At 45.2% G+C, this 21,689-nt stretch overlaps 1 protein-coding gene across 4 annotated transcripts in view; it reads right to left on the reverse strand.

Moving 5' to 3' along the window:
* Positions 1 to 6,613: 6,613 nt before the first annotated feature.
* Positions 6,614 to 21,689, reverse strand: part of PAK3 (p21 (RAC1) activated kinase 3) — a 194,609-nt gene continuing 179,533 nt past the window's right edge. For all 4 annotated transcript variants that reach the window (XM_027822620.3, XM_043522593.1, XM_043522594.1 and 1 more), the window contains 4 exons: positions 21,470 to 21,569; positions 20,822 to 21,018; positions 14,365 to 14,502; positions 6,614 to 13,673 (listed from right to left, as the gene is read on the reverse strand). In XM_027822620.3, the coding sequence (XP_027678421.2) occupies positions 13,584 to 13,673; positions 14,365 to 14,502; positions 20,822 to 21,018; positions 21,470 to 21,569 (525 nt within the window). In that variant the 3' untranslated portion in view covers positions 6,614 to 13,583. The remainder of the gene's footprint in view (positions 13,674 to 14,364; positions 14,503 to 20,821; positions 21,019 to 21,469; positions 21,570 to 21,689) is intronic.

The following is a 21,689-nucleotide window of genomic DNA, read 5'->3' on the forward strand; positions in this document are numbered from 1 at the left end:
GGCATGTGGCAGCCCCTTGGCAGCAGCTGGGACTCCCCCATTAAGCAGGCCCATCAAACCCCCCCACCCTGACAAGCCCACCCCACCTCCCCTGCACCTGGATCCCCCCCCCAACACACACACTGAGCGCCCCACACCTAGACTCCCCCTGCTGAGCCCCCAACCACCTTCACCTGGACCCTTCTGCAGTATCCCATTGCCCAACCCCCGTCCGGCAACAAGTCCATGTGCAGATCCCCCCACCGAGCCGCCCACACCCAGTTTGTTCCACACAGACCCCCTCTTACTGCCATCTGGAGCCACCTCTGTACTTAGCCCCTGCTGCCAGGCTGAGCCCCTCTGTACTTAGCTCCTGCTGCCAGGCTGAGCCTGCTCACCCACACCTGGTGCACGTGGCACGGAGGGGCAGGGCCCCGGGTATTTCTGGGGCAGGTCCAGCCCTGGCACTGTCTCAGGGTCTGGTGCAGCCTCATTGTCATCTCATTGAACTGGGGCAAAGGTGATCTGCCACCAACATGCAGCCAGTGGCCTGTGCTCCCCACTGTCATGCTGGAGCCTCCATATTTATTTATTGACAAATAACATTTGCAGAATTTTAAAATATTGTGGGTAGAATTTTTAATGTTTTTGATGCAGAATTCCCTCAGGAATATTAGGTGCTGAGCATTTGTGGTGGGGGGCACTGGGCAGGGCATGTGGTGTGCAGGGTGCTGTGCAGTTGTGGGGACCAGCAGGGGGGGATGTGTCTCTGGGCAAGGGGGTACTGGGCATAGCAAGTCCAGGGGGGTGCTGGGCATAGGAGTCATTGGGGGATGGGCGCTGGGCATAGGGAATCTATGTGGGAGGTCTCTGGGCAAGAAGGCACTTGGCATTGGGGGGTGCTTGGCATGGGTGGGCGGGGGGCACTGGGGTGGTGTGACATGGCGTGGGCCTGCCTCCCGAGGGGAAGGGGCACGCTCGCACCTCAGGGATGGGTGGGCCAGTTTACATATGGCAGTTGTGGGTTTGTAAACAGTGCCCTCATGCTGGCTGCACAGAGCAGGGCCACCCCTGCCCCATTGCGCCCAGCCAGTAGGGTTACCATATTTTCCTGGACATGTCCAGCTTTTTAGTTCTTAAATAGCCATCCCAGAAGAATTTTTAAATATCTAAAAACGTCCGGGAAAATAGGGACGTATGGTAATCCTAGATGGGAGCTGCCGGAGCCGTGGAGCCCTCTGCCATGCCCCGCCCTGACCCGAGGAGACAGAGGGACCTGCGGCAGGAGGGATGAGTAGGCGAGCGGGGAGACGAGGGGTTGGTGAAGAAGTGAGCAGTGAGGGAGTCAGTGGCTGGCTGGCTGGCTGGTGGGCGGGTGGGAGGGTAAGGAGGCAAGGGGCGGACGGGAGGCTGAGGAGGCGGGCTGCGAGCCAGCGGCAGCTGTAGGGGTGAAAAGGCCAGTGGCGGGCAGCCGGGGTTGAAGAGGCAAGCGGCGAGGGAGCCAGCGGCAGGCGGGTGGGGGTGAGGAGGTAAGCGATGAGCCAGCGGCAGGCGGGCATGGGGGTTTCTGGCAGGGGAGTGAGGAAGCGAGCAGCAGGTGGGAGGAGGCAAGCGGTGGGTAGAGGACTGAGGAGGAATGCAGCAAGCCAGCGGTGGGCCAGGGGGTGAGGAGGGGGTGCGGTGGCAGGGCCGAGTGGGGACGGGGGGGCGGGACCTGGGGAAAGTGGGGTGCAGAGCGTGGGAGGAGCAGGGGTAGACTGTGGGCAGGGCTGACAGCACCCCAATGTGGAGTGTCCTCTTTTGTGAATGTTCAAATATGGTAACCCTACCAGCCAGTCCCTCACTCCAGTGACCGCCCCCGCCCCCCAACACACATACACACCATACCCCATTGTTCCCATGGGGAGCCCACAAATGTGTTTGGTGCTGGGCCCACACAAGGTTAATCTGGCCCTGGTGAGGTGATAGCATGGGCACTGGAAGAATTTTTCTGCAGCCCTAGTGCTGGTCTACGTTGGGGGTTAGCTAGGCGTAGCTATGTCACTTGGGTTTGGGGGGGTGGATTGTAGCTATACTGATGTAAAAGCCTGGTGTGGAGTAGGCCTCCATTTAGTATTTTGCAGTGGTGTTGCAGTCGTGTTGGTCCCAGGATGGTCATGAAAACCAAGATGGGGTGAGGTAATAGCTTTCATGATCACCAACTTCTCTTGGTGAAAGAGGCATGCTGTGAAGCCACAAAGCACACTTTTTGCATTCTGTAATGTCCTGTCATCTTTCTTTGCAAACCAAAAAATCCCTGCTTGGTAGCATGGGCCCTGTAGCAGTGTGACATTCACTCCACGCAAAACATGGTTGCTGGAATGGTCACATGAATCCCCCCCACCCCACCCCTTTTGTCTTGCAACATATAGCTTGGCCCTGCTAATCATGGGCAAGGACTAAAGTTTGCACAAACCAGAGAGGTGCGGGTTGGCAAATCAGTTTGCTTGTGAGGCTGCCAGCAATGGTACCTGCTACATTCAGCAGCATAGCTGGTGTGTTGTACTTGGCTGGACCTACTGCATTTGACAGCAATCCAGCATGTAACACAGCCACTGAAATTGGCCCCCCTGCTTCACTTCCATTTTGCTGGAGACCTGCGGTGTGACATGTTGTGGGCAAAGGAGGAATGTCATGGCTGTCCCCAGCGCTGAGCTATGTGGGCCAGGGTGCTGAAATGTGGGGTAGGAACCACTGGCTTTTCTGTGGCTCAAGTTGTTTTCTTGGCTGGCTCTAGGTGTAACGTGTCCAGGCATGCTGGGGGGGGGTGTCAATTCCCTGCTGGTGTAAATTGCACGGCCTTGAGTGCCATTTTGTTGGCTTTATCTTCGTGTACGTGAGGGCAGAATATGGAGCCAGTCCATGATGTTCAGTGTCGGCTTTCACGGTGCCCTTTGGCCTTAGCTCACCCGACCTGTTGCTAACGTCACAATAAGCACTCCTCCATCTGACTGACTGCCATGTACCCTGACTGCACCCAAACCAACCCCTCCTCCTTGCTGCCCCCCCCAGCAACATGCACCCCAGCAACTCTGCCAACTGGAAATCCTCTCACTAGCACTCGTGTCCACCCCACCCCCCAGGCTGCCCCCAGGCCAGCCCTTCCTATGACCCTGCCTCAAAAAGGATTCCAACTGCCCCCCCAATCTCTATAGAGCTGTGTTCCATTGGCACCCCCTGCTGACTGCGTCTACCATGCCAAGCCCCAGGTCCCCAGACAACACGCTGGCACATCTTCTGCAAAATGCCCTGCTCACAAGCTGCTGGCCCTTATAACACAGCTAGTTTCCAGGTGGCTATGAATAGAAAACAGGTGCGTTAAGCCTTGGAAGATGCTACCTTGTAAAATACCCACTGAACTGCCCACCTTAATGTTAGAAGAAGTGAGGTGGGGAACATACTGGAAATATGGGGTTACCTCACAGCAGGCTTGAGTCCACTGATTGCCCGGCGCATCTTATGCTATTAAGCACACAATTAACCATCCACTCCTGACTCAAGGACACAGGCATGTAGAGCACAGGACATGATCGCTGTTTCATCAGCTGTGTGCACCAGCCTCCAAGGCAAATCATCACCGTCTGTTGGTGTCTGTTTGACATGAGCCTCTCACAAAATCTGTCATACAAATGATTGGCAGCACTTGACATTTGTAAGACAGGCTCAAAGGGCCACATTCTGCCCTTACGTGCACTGTTCCAGGGTTGGCCATGTTTAGCTAGCCGTTGCAGACATTAGCCTCACAATACCCCTGAGAATTGGGGGGACTTATAGGTTTCCGGTTTTAATGATGGGGGTTGAACGCAGAGAGAATAAGGCTGGATTTAGAAAGGCATCTAGCTGCCTAAAGTTGCAAAGTGGCACCTAATGGGAGTCAGAAACATCACCTAAACAAGATAGGGGCTTAACTCACTTAGGAGCTTTTGAAAGCCCACTTGGCATTTCTTTAGGCACTTCAATACAATTTGTATATCTGGCCCTAAGTAAGTGACTTGGTCAAGGTCACCCTGAAAGGCTGAGGCAGAGTCAGGCACTGACACAGGGCTCCTGAATTTCAGTGCACTGCCTGCCTTGTGCCATGGCTCATAAGATGAAAAAACCCTATCATAGCTAGGGCTGTAACTTGTTTCTGTCCATTCAGCACCATGGTAGCTGATGTTGGTTATCTGAAATGCGAACCTAGGTTCTATATGATGTTATGTCAAACATTAAACTGCATGTAAGGCAAGGTCAAGACAGATGTGAGTGCCCGGAGTCTGATTGCCTCACTGGGTAGATGCTCACTTCACTATGACTGGTATGCTGTCAGAGAGAGACACGGTGGGTGAGGTAATAGCTTTTATTGGCCCAACTTCTGTTGGTGAGAGAGAGAAGCTTTCAAGCTACACACAGTTCTTCAGGTCAGACCTGAAGCATTCTCACCCATAGGAGTGGGTCCACTAAAAGCTTTTCCCTCACCCACCTTGTCGCTAATATCCTGGGACCACTACATTGCATGCTGTAAAACAGTTTCAGTGCTTTTTGGCATCTTAGTGGCAGGGCAGGTCTGCTAGTTTTAAGGCTGCCCAACATTTCCCATTATAAGTTCCTGTTTTCAGTTCTTAAGTTTGCCAAACATTAACAGTTTGGACTGAAATTTTTACATGCCAGGTAGCTGCCGCAGCAAAATTTCAGTCAGAACAATTCAGGTGTTTCTGAGGAGGCTAGTGAAAAATATGTGATTTTGTCCATCTTTGCTTTGAGAATCTCTAGTGCCCACCCCCACCCCTTCCACCCTACCCCCACTTACTTTGGAGCAGGAACTTGAAATTTGTTGGGGGGGGGGCAGTGTTTCTGTCAGAAATGCCATCCTCGTGAAAATACATCCAACTGTACATAGAAACCTTTCAAAAATTACAGTTTGTGCACGCTCAGCGGAGATGACTTAGATTTTCACCTCTAACTTCCCTGAGGGTTCCATCACACTTGGCATGTTCCAGCCTGGGGCAACTGTCCCTGCAATTGCAGCTCTGGCCTGCTGTGGGCCAATCTATGTCTACCTGAACTGCGAGCAGGAAGACTGTCTCTCCTTTGCACTCAATGCCATCCCTGCTGGGCCCAGACAGCATGGAATAGGAAGCTGTCTGAGTCAATTGTAGAGAGGACAGGAGGCAGAACTGCAGGGGGAAGTGGATTAGGACAAAAAACCTGGAGAGGGGAATGTGGGTAGACTTGGGGGGGGGGAGCAAGATGGAAATGGGATCTAGGAGTTGGGCTGGAAAAGAGTGGGCAAGGAGACAGACAGAGCTGGGGGAAGGGAATACTGGAACTGCATAGGCTAGGAGCCTGGGACTAGGACTGGAGGGATGAGGAGAATGGAGCTGGGCCACCATCCAGAGGTGAAGACTTGGCTTAGGATGGGAAGCCTGAGGCATGGAGAATGGGACTGACTAGGTGAGAAAAGTGGCACTGGAAGGAGGAGCCAGGAATGGAGACGAGTCTGGGATAGAGACAATTTTGGAGGAGATAAGGCAGAATGGATCATGCTTGCAGGGGAATGGGCAGAATGGGCTGTGGCCACTAGAGCAAATTCCCCTCGACTCTGGAATGGAATCCAAGATTCCGGAGTCTCACCATTCCTCTGCTGTCAGCAACTATCTGTGAGACCCACTGGCTGGCCATTCTGTGCCCTGAGTGAGGCAGGAGTCTTGTGATAACAGTGTGTGATAATGTAATTAGCGACTGTCTCATAATGCATGTGCACAAGGGACCAAATTAAGGCTGCACTGGCAATCTTAATTCTGGCATTTCCTGACTTTGAGTGCTTACCTCTGCAACTTAATAATGTTCTTTTAAGGAGTGTGTGTGTGTGTGTGTGTGTGTGTGTGTTAGAATAAAAGATAAAGTTCCCCCTCCTTGTGACTTGTTTGTAGGGCAGGGAATGTAGCTTATCTCCAGCTGTGTAATACATATTCATTTTTGGCATTTTATGGTTTATAAAAATGATAATGGGCAAAACATAAGCTGAAAAATCACAGCACTAAGTGAAGTTTCCAAGTGGTGGAGCAGTGAAATACATGGCTGTCTAGAGCTTTGTAAAGCCAAGAGATACAAGAGCTCCAACATCCAGATGGAGGATGACAGGTAGAGGAGGACTCATTGAGGACTGACAGCTGATGAGCTAGCGAGAATGAATGTTTTGTCTGAATACAACAATATGGATCAGTGACAGGAGGTCTCAGAAAGGCTTAAAACATGAACAGTGTGTAACCAAAGGAATGACGTCTGCCTGAGTTTGCAGACAGCCTGGAGGAGGGTGAACTCCCTATGCATCTCAAAGAGGAGTTACCTCCAAGACCCATAGCTCTGGGAGCTTCTGCCAATGCAAACCCCACAAAGGACTATGTGTGTGGTAGGAAGTAAAGACTGCAGCAGGCCCAGCCCATACACTGCTGCCACTACACTTACCACCCATGCTCCAAGTGGGGGCAGAACCACAGGGGGGCCCATGTCATGGGGTGCTTAGGGCCCAAGATTGTCTTAATTCAGCCCTGATATTATTTTACTGTACATCACAGGGAAATCCTATGGAGAGAGCTGAGAAAACACAGTTCAGTGGTATTTATAACTTTTATTTGCAATACTTTAGGTCCAAGTTTCAAACTGCAATATTTTTACACTCAAGACACAGTCATGCACAATCCATATTTCAATTTTCTATTGCTTCAACCACAATTTAAAATAACTTAATGTTGGAAAGAAAAAATTCTTTTAAAAAAATGGATGCTGAGGTCAGTACAATGGGTCCATGCCATCAGCATATTTACAAAGTAAAGAACTTAGTTCTCTTCTTAAAAAGATCGTAAGTACCTCTTAATCCAAAGCTACAGAAGAATTCCACTACACACTTTTTTTTTTACAGATAAACACGTCCTAAAAAAAGGAATGTACAGCAAAATGAGATACATTTTTGATAAACAATGAAAATGTAGGATCCTCCTGTTTACGTTTGTCTGGGTACCCTGAAGAAAAACCCAGCAGACACTAGTATAGCTGTAAACTAGTTGCTTCTGATTGACCGGAAGTTTACAGATGGTTAAAACTCAAGCCAGTAAATGGTTGCAGGATTCTTTTGCCAGATCTTACTAGAAGGTATGTGTATATGTGCGTACAGCACAAGCAGTGCAGTGTAAATAGACATATACAAGCTCTAGAATAACTCCCTGGTATAGCCCCTGGACGCAAGTTCTACCCATAAGGTTAGTTATTATTTCCACCATGGCCTACTGGTCTGTACAGTACTTTGCGATTGGGACATGTCCGTAGCTCGCTCACCCTCCAAGTCCAAACAGCCAGACATTTATGGGATTTGCAGCCAAAGAGTTGACCAGCCTTTTGTTGCTGTTGTTCAACAGACAGATTTATTAACACAGCCTAAGACTAATATAAAGATTCAAAGCAACTGTGCACACATTTCGTTTGTAAGCTGGAAGTTCAGAGGTCAAAATCTTAGCAGGCATGGATGTAAAAGAATGCCTCAAAAGTGCAACATTGGACCGATTATATGTAAAGCACCTTGTACGAAACAATAGACTGGGTCTGACCCTCTTGCACATCCCTACTTCTCCAGGGAATACTTCGCAGCAGCCAGCACATAAAGTGACATTCTGTTTGGGTGGCTCTGCCTTACCAGCACCTGCTAATTAAGGGCCAGCTGCTGCTGTCATTGAAGTCAATGGCAAAATTCTTACTGATTTCAATGAGAGCAGAACTGGATCCTATATCTGTTCCCTAAGTGTACCGTAAGGTTGGACAAACGAAACAGAGAATATTCAGCAGCAAAAGGATTTTAGTTTAGAACAAATCAAGCCAACATTATTCCCTAAGTCTCCTACTATATTCGGCCAGCATGTCATATCTGGGAGACTTAGGCTCAGGAATGTCTTGGGATTGCAGGCAGTGATCTAGTGGAGGTTATGCCCATGAAGGACTTGGTCTCCGGGCTGAGGATGCCGATTTAAAACACTGCTGTAAACAGGCAATCAAAAAAGGAATGAATTGAGAAGTTTGACCACTGTGTCTCGGATAATGATACTTGGTTAGAAGCCACTGAGGATGGAAGGAGCAGAGAGGGGTGCAGAAAGGGTAAAAGCAACCAAATAAAATGTAGAGACTAGGAAGAGCAATAACAGCAGGGGTTAACCCCCTTTTGCTTCTCTCTTTGGAAATATTCTTCTAGCTGTTCCAAGTCCCTAAAGAGAATGAAGGGAAGACACACAAATGATAATTGCTAGGTATTTCCTCACTTGTAGTCTGCGATTCAAACACGTATTTGAAAGTGTGCATTGACGCCTCTGAGATCCATCTGCAACGATTGCCAGCTCACTGCTCCTGATTTCAGTCCTCTCTTTCCTAACTTGTTTTGACACCATTTAATACGCAACTGGTAAAAGCAGGTGTCTCTGGCCATGTCTCGCAGTAATTGAGCGCTAAGCATGAGTGGCTATGAATGTGGGCCCCACTAGCTTGGAGACAGCTGCAACTGGCACACAGATGCTAATGCAGACATCTTTAATCCTTTGGGGAAATGTCAGGTGCAAAGCCACTGTGCCCCCAAAGTAAAAAAGGTCATTTTTCATTAAAGCAACTTTAACATTAATATCTTATGTTACCCACAATTTCCTAAGTCACGGTCAGATTCTGAAACTTAGTGCGTACTCAGAAGAATAGCTAAGCAGTAATAGTATTTGCAGAATCAGACCGATGACTGACCAGAAGGCACCAATGAAGAGAACATAAGCTTCTTTCCCCCACCCTGCCATACCCTTTTTGAGACTGCAGCTGTTCCCAAAGATCCACACAACCCATGAGTTGAGCCAAAACATGTAGATTTCCCCTCCAAGCACGGGTTTATGCGTTTGTGACACAACCCCAGAATGCTGGCTCATCTCTGAACCATTGATAAACAGAGGAAAAGGTGTAAGCAAGATTCCGCAGTGTTCACCTAGAGAGAACTATCGCTTTAGATCAAGGATGGGCATGAGCAATGAAGTGTTTTAAAGATACTTGAAGATCTCAAGATGCAGATGCTATGGTAGAAACCCGAGCAAGGTATCAGAATGGTCGTCCTTGAAACACAGAGGTTGTCCTTTCCCTGGTCCTGAAAAATATGGATTAAAAATGAAGATACTTTCCCTGTCCAAGAGAATAACTATCTTGAAAGCTGGAGGCTTTGCTTCTGGGCCTTAGTCACTTCCCCCCACCACCCATCTTTAAATTACTGAGTGTGAATGAATGATACTCCATTGGGGAAACATGCAAACTAGCAGTCTTTTATACATCTCATAAAGGCTAATCTAGCTTTGCTGTGCATGCCCTGGTGTTTCAAGCAAAGCAACATTTCCTCCTGCCTTCGTTGGTAGATTTTATGGAATCTCTCTGGCTTGTCAACCAATTCGTATGCAAACCCGCTGAGCAAAGAAATATATTTATTTACATGCTTAATGTACAGTATTGAGTATTCCTTATGTAGCCAAAACCATGACTCCATATTGGAAGTAACAACTACATAAGCAACTGGATATGATTTCATATTTCCCTTCTTTAGTGACTGGAACGTGCTGGGGGCGGAAACTGGGGAGACTGGCTGATAGGAACTATAATGTTGAGGTGCTCTCACTAGCCTCAAAGAAACCTCAACAACAACAACAACAACAGAATAAATAAATAACTGAGTTCATCTGTGTACAGTGAGATTTGGCCAACCAGTAGCCACTGATGGAAAACAGACACATACATATTTACAAAAGCAGAAAGACACAACAGGTGATAACACAACCGTTGCCCGATACTGTGACCAAAACCTGAGAGCACTGTAAGATCCAGCAATTCCTCTCTGGCTCCTGTGAATGCATGCAGAAGCCCTGTTACATGTAAGGCTTTTTTTTTTCCTTTTCCATTTTCTTAAATAAATAATCTGTACTGTGCTTCTCAAGCTTCCCTGATTTTACTGCTTTCTTGCTCCTGTCCTAGGACCTTTCGGAACCATGGTGAGCTAACGGCCATTTTCACACCTCAATATTATAGGGGATTGGAACAACATTTGAGATCGGGAAGTTCTTTACTGTATTATGAATTTAAAAATGAAATAGAAAAAGGAAATTAACCGGTCTATTAATACCTGGAATGAAAGTGTCTGAAACATGTACAGTACGTTTATCTTTATATATGCTTTTGGCAGGAGGAACAGCTTATCTCTAGTTTCAGAGTAGCAGCCGTGTTAGTCTGTATTCGCAAAAAGAAAAGGAGGACTCGTGGCACCTTAGAGACTAACCAATCTATCTGAGCATAAGCTTTCGTGAGCTACAGCTCACTTCAATGCATCCGATGAAGTGAGCTGTAGCTCACGAAAGCTTATGCTCAAATAAATTTGTTAGTCTCTAAGGTGCCACAAGTACTCCTTTTCTTTTAGCTTATCTCTAATACTCCTTAAAATATATATAAATAATTGCCTAAACCAGGGATGGCTCTCAAAAAACGAGATGGTACCAGAGACTTATCTGATTGTTTATATCTTTTTTGTTCTGCAAAGGCAATGCCTATCCTGATGTGCTATTTTTCAATTCCATAATTCACACACAAGGCCTGTCTCTTTCAGGATTGTTTTCCACTTCCAAGTCTGCCTCCAAATTCAGGAGGACATAAAAGCAGCTCCTATCTTTCTGCATCCACTGCCTTGTAGCATTTAGTGCCACAGAATCTCCCCAGCGAAGAGCTTTAGGAATGCTACTAGTCCCTTATAAAAAGGGACATAAAGTAATTGGTCCCTTTTACAGAGTACTCAGCTGGGCAATTATATCTTGTGCGCTGGTTGCAATCACTGGCAGGAACTGGATTTCTATTGAATCTTGTCAGCATGCTTGGAATTTTTTTAAAAAGTAAAATCTCTGGATTTGCTGCTGCAAAATAAAATATTTTTACAATAAAAATAAAATAAAAATTAAGGCCTCTTATTAAAGCAGTTGCATTTAAAAAGCCAGTGTCTACAATATTTCACACACTGGAGCACAAACCGTTCTGAAGTGTATATCTTTGATTATACCTTTTTAAATTTTTTCTTTGAAGGATGGAGCTGGGATAAAAAGGCAAAATATTTATAGCTGAAAAAAACAACTAGGGAAAAAACTCAGCAAATCGAATAGCATAACCTCCCCCAAAAAAGATTTGTCCTGGATGTCCACCAGAAATGCTCCACAGAAAGTGCTTTCCTTTCAAGGGACGGATGTCCACAGCTTTGTAGATACAAAGAAAAGAAAAAGCTACCCTGGAAATAGAAACTGTCACTTGCCCTTTTACTTCTTGTGTGGAATTTAAATTCATTTCATTCCGACTGATGCTTTACAAAATAAGGTTGGGCCTTCATGAGTTTGAATCACTGGATTTTCAAAGAAGCCTAAACTCCCATCCCCTAGATGTCTAACCTGAGTTGACAAAGACAAAAATGACCCCACTGCAGAAGAAGGATCTTTACTTATTTGGGCATAAAACAAAAGCAAAAACTTGTTCTGCATCCCAGGAGACGGGTGAAAGTTAATTAACAGCTGAGTATGGTAAACTAACAAACACTGCCTCAGTCAAGCCCCACAGAAACTGAGGTGGACAAATAATGAAGGCCAGCCAGTTGGCAATATTAATGAAAATCACAACCCAAAGATCTGACTAAAATCCAAAGCCAAACAAAGGCTCAAGGCCTAATCCAGGAAAGGGCTGAGCACCCTTAACTCTTACTAACTACGAGTTGAGGATGCTTAGCACCTCTGAGGAACGCTCAGCTCCTTGAAGTATCAGAAACTAAATGTGAAGTCACCTTGAGCTACATTCGAGGGTTTATTATTATTTTTACAGAGGCAGGCTCCCCACTGCCAATACCCCATATCCTACTGTTGTTTCAAAGGGCTTTGATTTTTAAATGCAGTCTTAACCCTAAAATCCAGCAGCAAATATTCCATACACGTTATTTTGCGAAGTGAAAGCCAACCAGGTCTGTCCTCTTCACATAATACAAATTGTTTAGTTATACTATTCTGCTCCTTTACAAATAAATTTACTAGCCAGTACAATCCTCAGTCATTTCCAGCAATTATTCTCCCCTCGATATACACATACTAGCATTAAGGCGAGTTTGGTGCATGCATTGAGGGGAGAGTCAAATGCTGACCCAGTTTATGGCCTAAGAGTATTTATGTACGCTATTCTGCATTTCCCTTTCCCTCCCTTCAACTGGCACTACAAAACCTCTAGTTTAAATACATTTTCTCCTCCCTCTTTTGTTGGATTGGCAGAGAGCTCATGCAGAATGAAATCGTGCAAACTCCTACTCACTTGAGTAGCCCCAACATGTTCAATAGGATTATTCACATGACTAAGGGGCACTCACTGGAGTAACAGTTTAGAGCACTGGGCTCCCTAATTGATTGGGAATTTTACAGACGCTACCTGTCCCTTTTCAGCAGTCACAACCCGGCCAAGAGGATGGGCAAACTCAGTTCACAGAATCGCTAGGCTGAATTCTGCCCCTCCATTACTTCGGTGCAAACCCAAGTATAAATAGGGCTGCATTGGCGTGGAGGCAGCTGATAGCAGATTTTAGCCTACTGTTGGTTAGGGTCTCATGCTATGAACAGCTGGTGTAATCCCACAGGGCACTGAGTGCCTCCCGTCTGCAAAGGGGCTGAGCGTCCTCAGTTCCCTTCAGGGGAGTGCCCTTCCAGCTCACTGCCGGGGAAGTTGTGTGCTGAGCACTTTGGAGGAGAGATTCAGCACCTAGTAAGACTGGGCTGCCATTTTTATTACAGCTTTATATCAGACGAGTCCTTTCTGAACAAACTTGCTGCCCGTTCCACTTTTCAGTTTACAAGAACCTCACCAAGGCAAAAGTGCCATTGTTAATTGCACACATTGTGCTGTGAAGGACCCAAACTCTGGATGTTCATGGCTAAAAGGGTATATCTCAGCAGGATGCGATTCCTGCTCGGCGGGCGATTTATTTTTGGTTGGAAAAGCACCTTCACTTTCATCCTTCTCATCTAACAGTACCATGAATGGGCAAATACTAGCGAATGGGTTGTATTCAAAAGACAACTCGGCCTGGAGGAGGTTTCTCAATGCAGGAGGACCCTTCTTCCATTCCAAACCAAATCAAAAAACTCAGAAAAGTGACTGTGAATCTTTAAGAACCAACCAATCATTTAAAAGTGAAATGCATAGGATGGTCACTGGGAGTCTCGCTACTGAGTTTGTTTGACCTTGGAGATGGTTGAGACAACAAGGCGATTTCTGGCCTGGCAGCTCGGTTTTGGGCCCTGTTTCATCTGAGAAATAAATCAAGAAATCAGAGAGCAGGAAGAAGACACGTGATAGGTTTCTAGTCCTCGAAGAGCTGGAAAACAGCTGGCCTCCATCATGACTGTGACTGTTTGTTTGTCCTTATGTCTGCCTGTCCTGCAGCACAAGAATTGAGGTTTTACAGAGTTTTGTTCAGTCCTGCTCTGGAGGGAGCTGGCCTGGGGTAAAGCCAGCCCACAATGCTAGCGGCTGCTGTTCTTAATTGCTTCCTTTGCTGCAATGATGAGAGGAGTCAGGCTGGAGAGAGGCTTGGCTAATTTCAAAAATGGATGCTATTTAAAACAAAAACAGAAAGAAAAATTATTCATTATTTTCCATTCAAAGCCCATTTACCCTAACTGTCAAGCAAGCTTTTTGTTGTGCTTGCGCCATCCTGAGGCTCTAATTTTAAAAAGACACAATGCTATGTAACTTTTCAAAACACGAAGGACAAATTAATCTCTGGTGCAATTCTAGTCACTCCAGGGATGAATTTGGCCCAATCTTATTTTAGGCCCAGATCCTGTATTCAGAACCTCTGAGGCGCAGGTTCACATCAGTTGCCTTTGGCATGAAGGCAAAATTCAGACTACAGGGTGCTGGGTGACAGAGTGCACATTGGCCTCTCATCTCTGGGGCCAGGCTCTCATCTTATTTACACCTATGTTTCAGATCTGGTTAACTTCAAAGGATTTCCTCCTTAACTGCACCCATGTAAGTGGAGGAGCATCAGCCCCACCTCACGCCCCCTTTCCGCCGCCCCATTCAAATGCCATTAACTGGTTCTGAAAAAGAAAACTACACGTGACAGAACACCTATTGGTAGTGTGAGACGTGCCAAGCTTGACGTGTAATGCACAAGGAAGATCCGACTACACCAACTCCTTGTATAACCAGTGTGGCTCCATATTTGGAGGATACAAATGCCACCACTTACATAGACTTTTCGCTTGCAATCGCCTCACACACCTGTGCCCATTTTACCTGCAAAAGCTCCTTGGCAGACCCTCGTCTGTCTACGTCCATCTCCAGACAGCGGTTCAGAAAGTCTCGGAACACAGCAGAGAGTCTCTCAGGATTTTGAAGTTCTGGGGTTCCATTAGTAGCTATCAGATACAAAGCCTAGAGAAACATTAAACCAGAGGGTTTAACCTATTCCTTTCAGAGTTGTCAACATCTAATATGTATTCCTGTTTAAGGCCAGGTCTACACTCGCAACTTTTGCTGGCAAAGCAATGTCGGTTACAGGTGTGATTTTTCTGTGACATTTCTATGCTGGCAAAAGCCCTAGTGTAGACGCATAAAGGGCTGTTGTCCATGAAGCTTACTGCATTTTCCTAATAAGCTATCCCAACAAAAGCAATTTTTTACTGGCATAAGTTGTGTCTGCAATAGGGAGGTTTTGCTGGTATAGCTACCCTGACAAAACATTTGAAGTGTAGACCAGGCCTAAACACATATTTCAAAGGTACTAGGAATAATTCAAACGCATCTCTGCAGTGCTCACTGTTCCCTTAAACACCACTTCCATATGACAGAGTGATGCAGTAGATACTTCCATTCATTCTGGACAACTGGATATCACTGTGATTTTGTATCATAACTCAAGTGCAGTGCAACAGTTCATCAATTCAGAGAGGAAAATAGGGAAATTTAGGAGTTGATTTTCAAAATATGCCTACAATTGCATGCCCACTTTGCATGCCCACTTACCAGGTACACAAAGGAGATGGATAGCTGCATGGTACAAGTTGCTAGAGAGTAAACTGAAGGTTTTGCCAGCTGGGCAAGTGACAATAGGGCTCTGATCACTGGAGGGAGAGGGAGGGCAGTCTGGGACTGCCGGCTGAGCACATTAGCTGGATGTTTTTGCAAAAGTATAGGAGCATATAATACAAAATTAAATTGACCTCACTTATGTCGGCATACAGCAGTCACAGTAATGATATCACTTGTGCATGTCTACACTTTGCTCCTTGTGTCGGTGGTGTGCATCCTCACCACAAGCGCTTGCACTGACTGACCTGTCAGTGTGGGGCATTGTGAGACGGCTCCTGAAAGCCAGCAACAGTTGATGTAAGCAACGCAGTGTCTACACTGACACTACATCGACTCTACACCTCTCGTGGAGGTGGAGTTATTAAGTCTGTGTAGTGAGCGAGTTACATCGGCAGGAGCAAAATTTTAGTATAGACACTTACAAAGTCAGGTCAACTTAAGATGCCTTGCATCAACCTAACTCTGTAGTGTAGACCAGGGCAAAGAAATTAATTAGTTAATGCAGACGTTTCAACTGTAATCTTTGTTTCAGAGTATGCAACTGTCATAAAAATAAAGGGACGGGTAACCACCTTTCTGTATACAGAACTATAAAATCCCTCCTGGCCAGAGGCAAAACCCTTTCACCTGTAAAGGGTTAAGAAGCTAAGGTAACCTCCCTGGCACCTGACCAAAATGACCAATGAGGAGACAAGATACTTTCAAAGCTGGGGGGGGGCGGGGGATGGGGGGACGGACAAAGGGTCTGTCTGTCTGTGTGATGCTTTTGCTGGGAACAGAACAGGAATGGAGTATTAGAACTTGTTCATAAGTAATCTAGCTAGAAATGCGTTAGATTTCCTTTTGTTTAAATGGCTGGTAAATAAGCTGTGCTGAATGGAATATATATTCCTGTTTTTGTGTCTTTTTGTACTTAAGGTTTTGCCTAGAGGGATTCTCTATGTTTTGAATCTGATTACCCTGTAAGGTATTTACCATCCTGATTTTACAGAGGTGATTCTTTTACTTTTTCTTTAATTAAAATTCTTAAGATCCTGATTGCTTTTTCATTGTTCTTAAGATCCAAGGGTTTGGGTCTGTGTTCACCTATGCAAATTGGTGAGGATTTTTATCAAGCCTTCCCCAGGAAAGGGGGTGTAGAACTTGGGGGGATATTTTGGGGGGAAGACATCTCCAAGTGGGCTCTTTTCCTGTTCTTTGTTTAACACGCTTGGTGGTGGCAGCATAGGGTTCAAGGACAAGGCAAAGTTTGTACCTTGAGGAAGTTTTTAACCTAAGCTGGTAAGAAAAAGCTTAGGGGGTCTTTCATGCAGGTCCCCACATCTGTACCCTAGAGTTCAGAGCGGGGAAGGAACCTTGACGGCAACCCATTCAGATGAACGAGCTAGTTCACACTTCAAAAATGATTGTTTCAAGGAGTCTGAAGACTCAGAAAGATAAAACTATATCCATTATGCTTGTTTCACATTTTCAAGGTCATCTTCAAAACCCAAAGGTGCAGAAACATAATTGGAACAAAATAAAAATAAAGGTGAAAGCTAAGATTCTGGAGCAAGCTAAGAATTCAGTGGCAAGGGTTGAATTCCACAGCAAGTTCCATGGAGCCCTAAGCATCCACTGGGCCACTTGAGTGCACAAATACTCAGTTTGTGCACACAATCACATCATCAGCAAATATAAGCATGGCACACAATTGCACATGAATTTGTGTTCCTTCATATTTGAACATACAGTCCTTAAGAAGATCATCAGACACATATTACTTGTGATCGAGGCCTAGAAAGTTGAAAACCTATAGCACAAGCCTATTACCCCACTACAGGATGTTGTTATGACATTGACACTTTGAATCCTTACATAGGTTACAAAAGGGACCTATGGAACCCTACCAACTCTTCGCACTTGGACTTTCAGAATAGCAGGAGGCCTGGAAATCCCCCCCCCCCCCAAATGTTTCTGTTAAAATAGTACCAGTTCTGTCCTATTAGCATTCAAACAGACAGTGACCAAATCCACTTTTTTTACCTTCTTAAACATAGAGCAAAGCTTTCTAGACCTAAAAGTTTGTTTAAAGCCCTATGGGCCACTTCATCCTTTTAAAGCAACTGCCTTACACAAGCAGATATTTGCTTTGATCTTAAAGGGTACTTAGAATGCCAGAACAGATTCAGGTTTTATTTACACCACTATCCATCCAGAGTAATTCAACTTCACGGATATCTCTGGATTTACACTGTTATCGTTCCAATCTGTGCCTCTGTGTCTGAGGACTGCTGAGTTCGTAGCTGAATTGATCATTTTCAGCTTTTACCACCTAAATGACTCCATCCGGACTGGAGACATTCCAGAGGTCAGATGACTTTTTGTTTCCAATGGACTTTAAAACTTACCTACCCCCTTCTGTTTGCTGTAGGCTAAGTATTGATATACGAGTTGCATCTACCCTGTCTTGAATTCCAAGTCAAACAGGAGCTGCAGGTTAAATGCAGCAGCCCTTTTAGAAGGTGACTCACTGTGCTGATTTCATCACAATACATGAGTCATGAAGAATAGTCATCCTTAGTCAGGCATTGCACCTGTTGAATATTTCAGGGGAAGGGAAGTGGGAAAGGAGGGAATTTTATCATTTAGGTCTTACAAAGTAAGGCAGGGAAAAAAATGTCCAGTATGTAGGAAGGGAGTGGATTTCACGTTGGTAGTAACTGAACTGCAAAGGGGCAGTAAGCATTTGGCATAGAAAAAAGAACAGGAAGGATTCAGCAGATAGTTTTGGCTGCGATTTGGGAAAGTTAGATACAGACCTTATATGGGTCACATGTCGTACCCACATGTGTGAGGCTCAATTTATGAGAACTCTCAGGCTGGGAACTGTAGCATCCAAAGCACTCTAGAAATATTTTGCAATTTTTGATGAAAACTAATGCAACTAGTGCAACAGGTGACTCATAGGATAAAAAAGAAGAAAAATGTTTTTTTTAAATTGAAGCTTGGGAGATCCAACATGGATTTTAAAGTATATTGCATTTTTGTGCCCCCAGGCTTGTATCTCAGGGCCTGAGTGCACGTCTGGCACAATGAAAATCACCGTGAAAAGAAAGTCACACTATTGCAGGCTGTAGTCATGAACTGGAAGCGAATTAGGATCTCCAGAAGCCAGGAAAGGGCACCTGTGCCATAGATTGTCTCTGAACACTTGTCTTTCAAAGTGGAATGAGTTTCCCCTGAGGTAGGAAATGACACAGGCTTTTGCATCAGGATGGCTATTAACTCTGTCCATGATTAATGACCTTTAAATGCCTTTATTATTTATTTATACATTTATAGTGGTGCCAGCAACTGGAGCACCTGGGCACTTTGCATTATTAAAACAATTATTCACAAAATAAAGTATCAACCCTGCAGTTTAAAGCTTTGCAGAAATCCATGAACACAGACAAACTCTTAAACACAACCATTACAATGACCTATAAATCTGCCAGCAAATTGGCCAAACAGGTCTATGCCTAGAAACTCCCCAGACCACCCATGGGAGCTGGTTTCAGAGGCATGGACCTGTCATTGAGGATGCCCTGAAGAGTTTGCTTCTGTGAATTAAGAGTGATCCAACAAATCATAACTTCAGCAGGGAGAGAGACCATCTCTTTGATTTAACCTGGGTGGGAAGAGGTATAACTGAATTTGAATGCAGTCACAGATGAGAAGCCTAATTAGCTTTGCAATAATTGATTTGCAGTGTCTAGAGGAATCCTAATCAGCTCGCTGATACCATATAGTAGGGAGACTGCAGCAGGTCAAAATCAGCTGCATTTCAGAGGGCCAGCTGGAGACTGCAGTGATGCTAATTTTCCTTGCCAGATTTTGGGCCAAATCCAGGGCATGAAGGTTTCTGCAAGGGTTCCCTGAGGAAGATGATGGGGTATGGAATCATTCTCCCCACAAAGGAGCAGAGCACATCTGGTTCTGCTCAGAGGCCACTGCTCTAGCACCAGGATTGCAGTAATAGTGACTACAGGCCTGCCCTTTTGGAGGTGGGGCTCACGTTCAGTGTAATTATCAATGTCTCTTCCCCCACAGTACCTCCATGCAGTGGTGCAGAAAGCACTGGACAGAAGCAGTCTGCAGGTGCAAGTTATTGTGTGCAAGTGAAGGAAAGCCCACAGTGCAGCCTTTCCACGCTTAGCACCGCACATTCCAAATCTGTGGCTTTCCAAAAGAATAGAGAACCTTTTGCAAAAGTTGCAACGTCGAGTTTGCTTAAAGCCCTATGGGCCACTTCATCCTTACTGTTCTTTCCTTAATGGCAATGACCAACACAGTTTCTCCTCCAACATTATTTTTGTTCATCTACCTGTTCTTTCAGAGGCAGCGGTCTGTGTGCTGATGTCTGCAGTCTGGGTATCACAGATCAGAACCTATGAATATGTCTACAGTGCAATAAAAGGCCTGCTGCATGGCCAAGGCTGGCCTGGGTCAGCTGACGCTGGCTTGTGGGACCTGGACTCACGGGACTAAGCAACTGCAGTGTAGATGTTTGGACTTGGGCTCGAGCCTGGGCTCTGAGCTCCCGTGAGCGGGGAGGGTCTCAGAGCCTGGGTTACAGCCCAAGCCCAGATGTCTACGCTGTAATGTTTGGCTCCACTACTATGGTTGCCAACCCTCCAGGACTGTCCTGGAGTCCCCAGGAATTAAAGATTGTCATGTGATGAAACCTCCAGGAATACGTCCAACCAAAATTGGCAACCCTACCCATTGCCTGAGCCCGAGTCAACTGACCCAGGCCCTGAGACTTGGTGCCACATGTTTTTTGCTGCAGCATAGAGGTATCCCATGAGAGAAACCTAGAGGCCATGCTTTGTTCTGATATTCTCTCTACGCAAATCTAGAATTACTTATGAAATGTTAATCCATGGTCTGAATTCCTCCCAATGCCATAGGGAAGGGAGATACAAGCTGGACTTCCTCTGATAAATGTGGGCTGCTGTATCACTCCAGGAATACACCCCTGGGAAGGGAGACCAGTGTTTAACTGGGTGTTTCATTCAGTGATACAATTATGCAAGACTGTCCCTTAATATTCACTCATTTTAATATGCAAATTGATTAACATAGGAAAGGACTAAATTTCTTCAAACAAAAATGTAAACTGTTCCATAGTATAAATGCCCCAATTTTTTACTACCAGTATTTGTGTTGAAAGATAACCTTAAAACTGCACTTACTAATAAGTAATTACAGATTTCACTATAAGATAAGACATTTCATTTATTTAACAAATACACACTGAGCTGTGTTTGGGAAAATTCTCCTTTTCCCCCTGTTCTGTTTGAAATTCTTTTCACAAGACTTCATCAGCTGGAGAAACTTGGACTCAGAAAGATTCTTGTCATCAGAGATACAGCAGAAGGAGATTTCAGAAAACAAGCAGACGTACTGAGAATTTTTAAACAGTCCTGAAGGCAAAAATGACACATATTGAGAATAACTCCATGTCACTTATCTTCTGAGGTACCCTCATTTAGGTGCCTATAGCAACAGTATATACTGGTATGCTGCAATGATAGTGTTGAAACAATACCAAGCTTGTGTGGTTTGGACAGGATTTTGTATCTAAAATTGGGACAGCAGAGAAGGACAGCGCTATATGATTCCACTTGCACCTTACCCTGAGAGGATTTTCATTAAGGTACGGGGGTTCTCCTTCCACCATTTCTATTGCCATGATCCCTAATGACCAGATGTCAACTTTGGGGCCATATGCTTTCCTTGTCACTACTTCAGGTGCCATCCAGTAGGGAGTCCCCACCATTGTGCTCCGTTTGCTCTGCTCAGGTGTGATCTGAGCACAAAACCCAAAATCAGCTGCAGAGAAGAAAAAAAATACTGTTTACACCAACTTGGGCTATGAAGCAAACAAATACAAATATTCCATTCTCTGCACAAGAATGCATCAAGGTATCTGGCTGGAAACAGGGCCATCTCTTGTTTACATAACAGGATATAACCAAACAACTACTGAATTGGACCGTTTAAGTTCTTTTAACAAAGTTGGACTCTACAGCTCTTATTTATGTGAGAAACTACATGTCTTTCAGGCCTTTAGAGCAGAACTCTGGGCTCTGAACATAGTCAAATAATTTTGAGTCACGCTACCTATGTTCTCAGATTTCCCTGTGGTGTTAAAATTGTTCTAAAATGAAACATTCCTTGGCTGCAATGGCCAATATACTATCACTTCCTTCTGATAACAGGCTGTCAGTTAGCAATTCCACAACAACCACTGGAATAATGCCACCTGAACAAGAACACCTACTCAATTTGACAGATCCATCCATCCCGAGAAGAATGTTGTCACTCTTGATGTCTCTATGGATCACTTGGTTTGAATGCAAGAAGTCCAGCGCTTGCAGGCACTGATATAAAAAAGTAACATAAAGGTAAAAATTAATGGCCTGATTTAATCATATAGGGGGACAAAAATATCTGTAAAAGATTTAATTTCAAGATGAATTGTGAGTAATGGCAGAATATTG

This window comes from Chelonia mydas, chromosome 9, assembly GCF_015237465.2.
Source record: "Chelonia mydas isolate rCheMyd1 chromosome 9, rCheMyd1.pri.v2, whole genome shotgun sequence".
Lineage (NCBI taxonomy): Eukaryota > Metazoa > Chordata > Testudines > Cheloniidae > Chelonia > Chelonia mydas.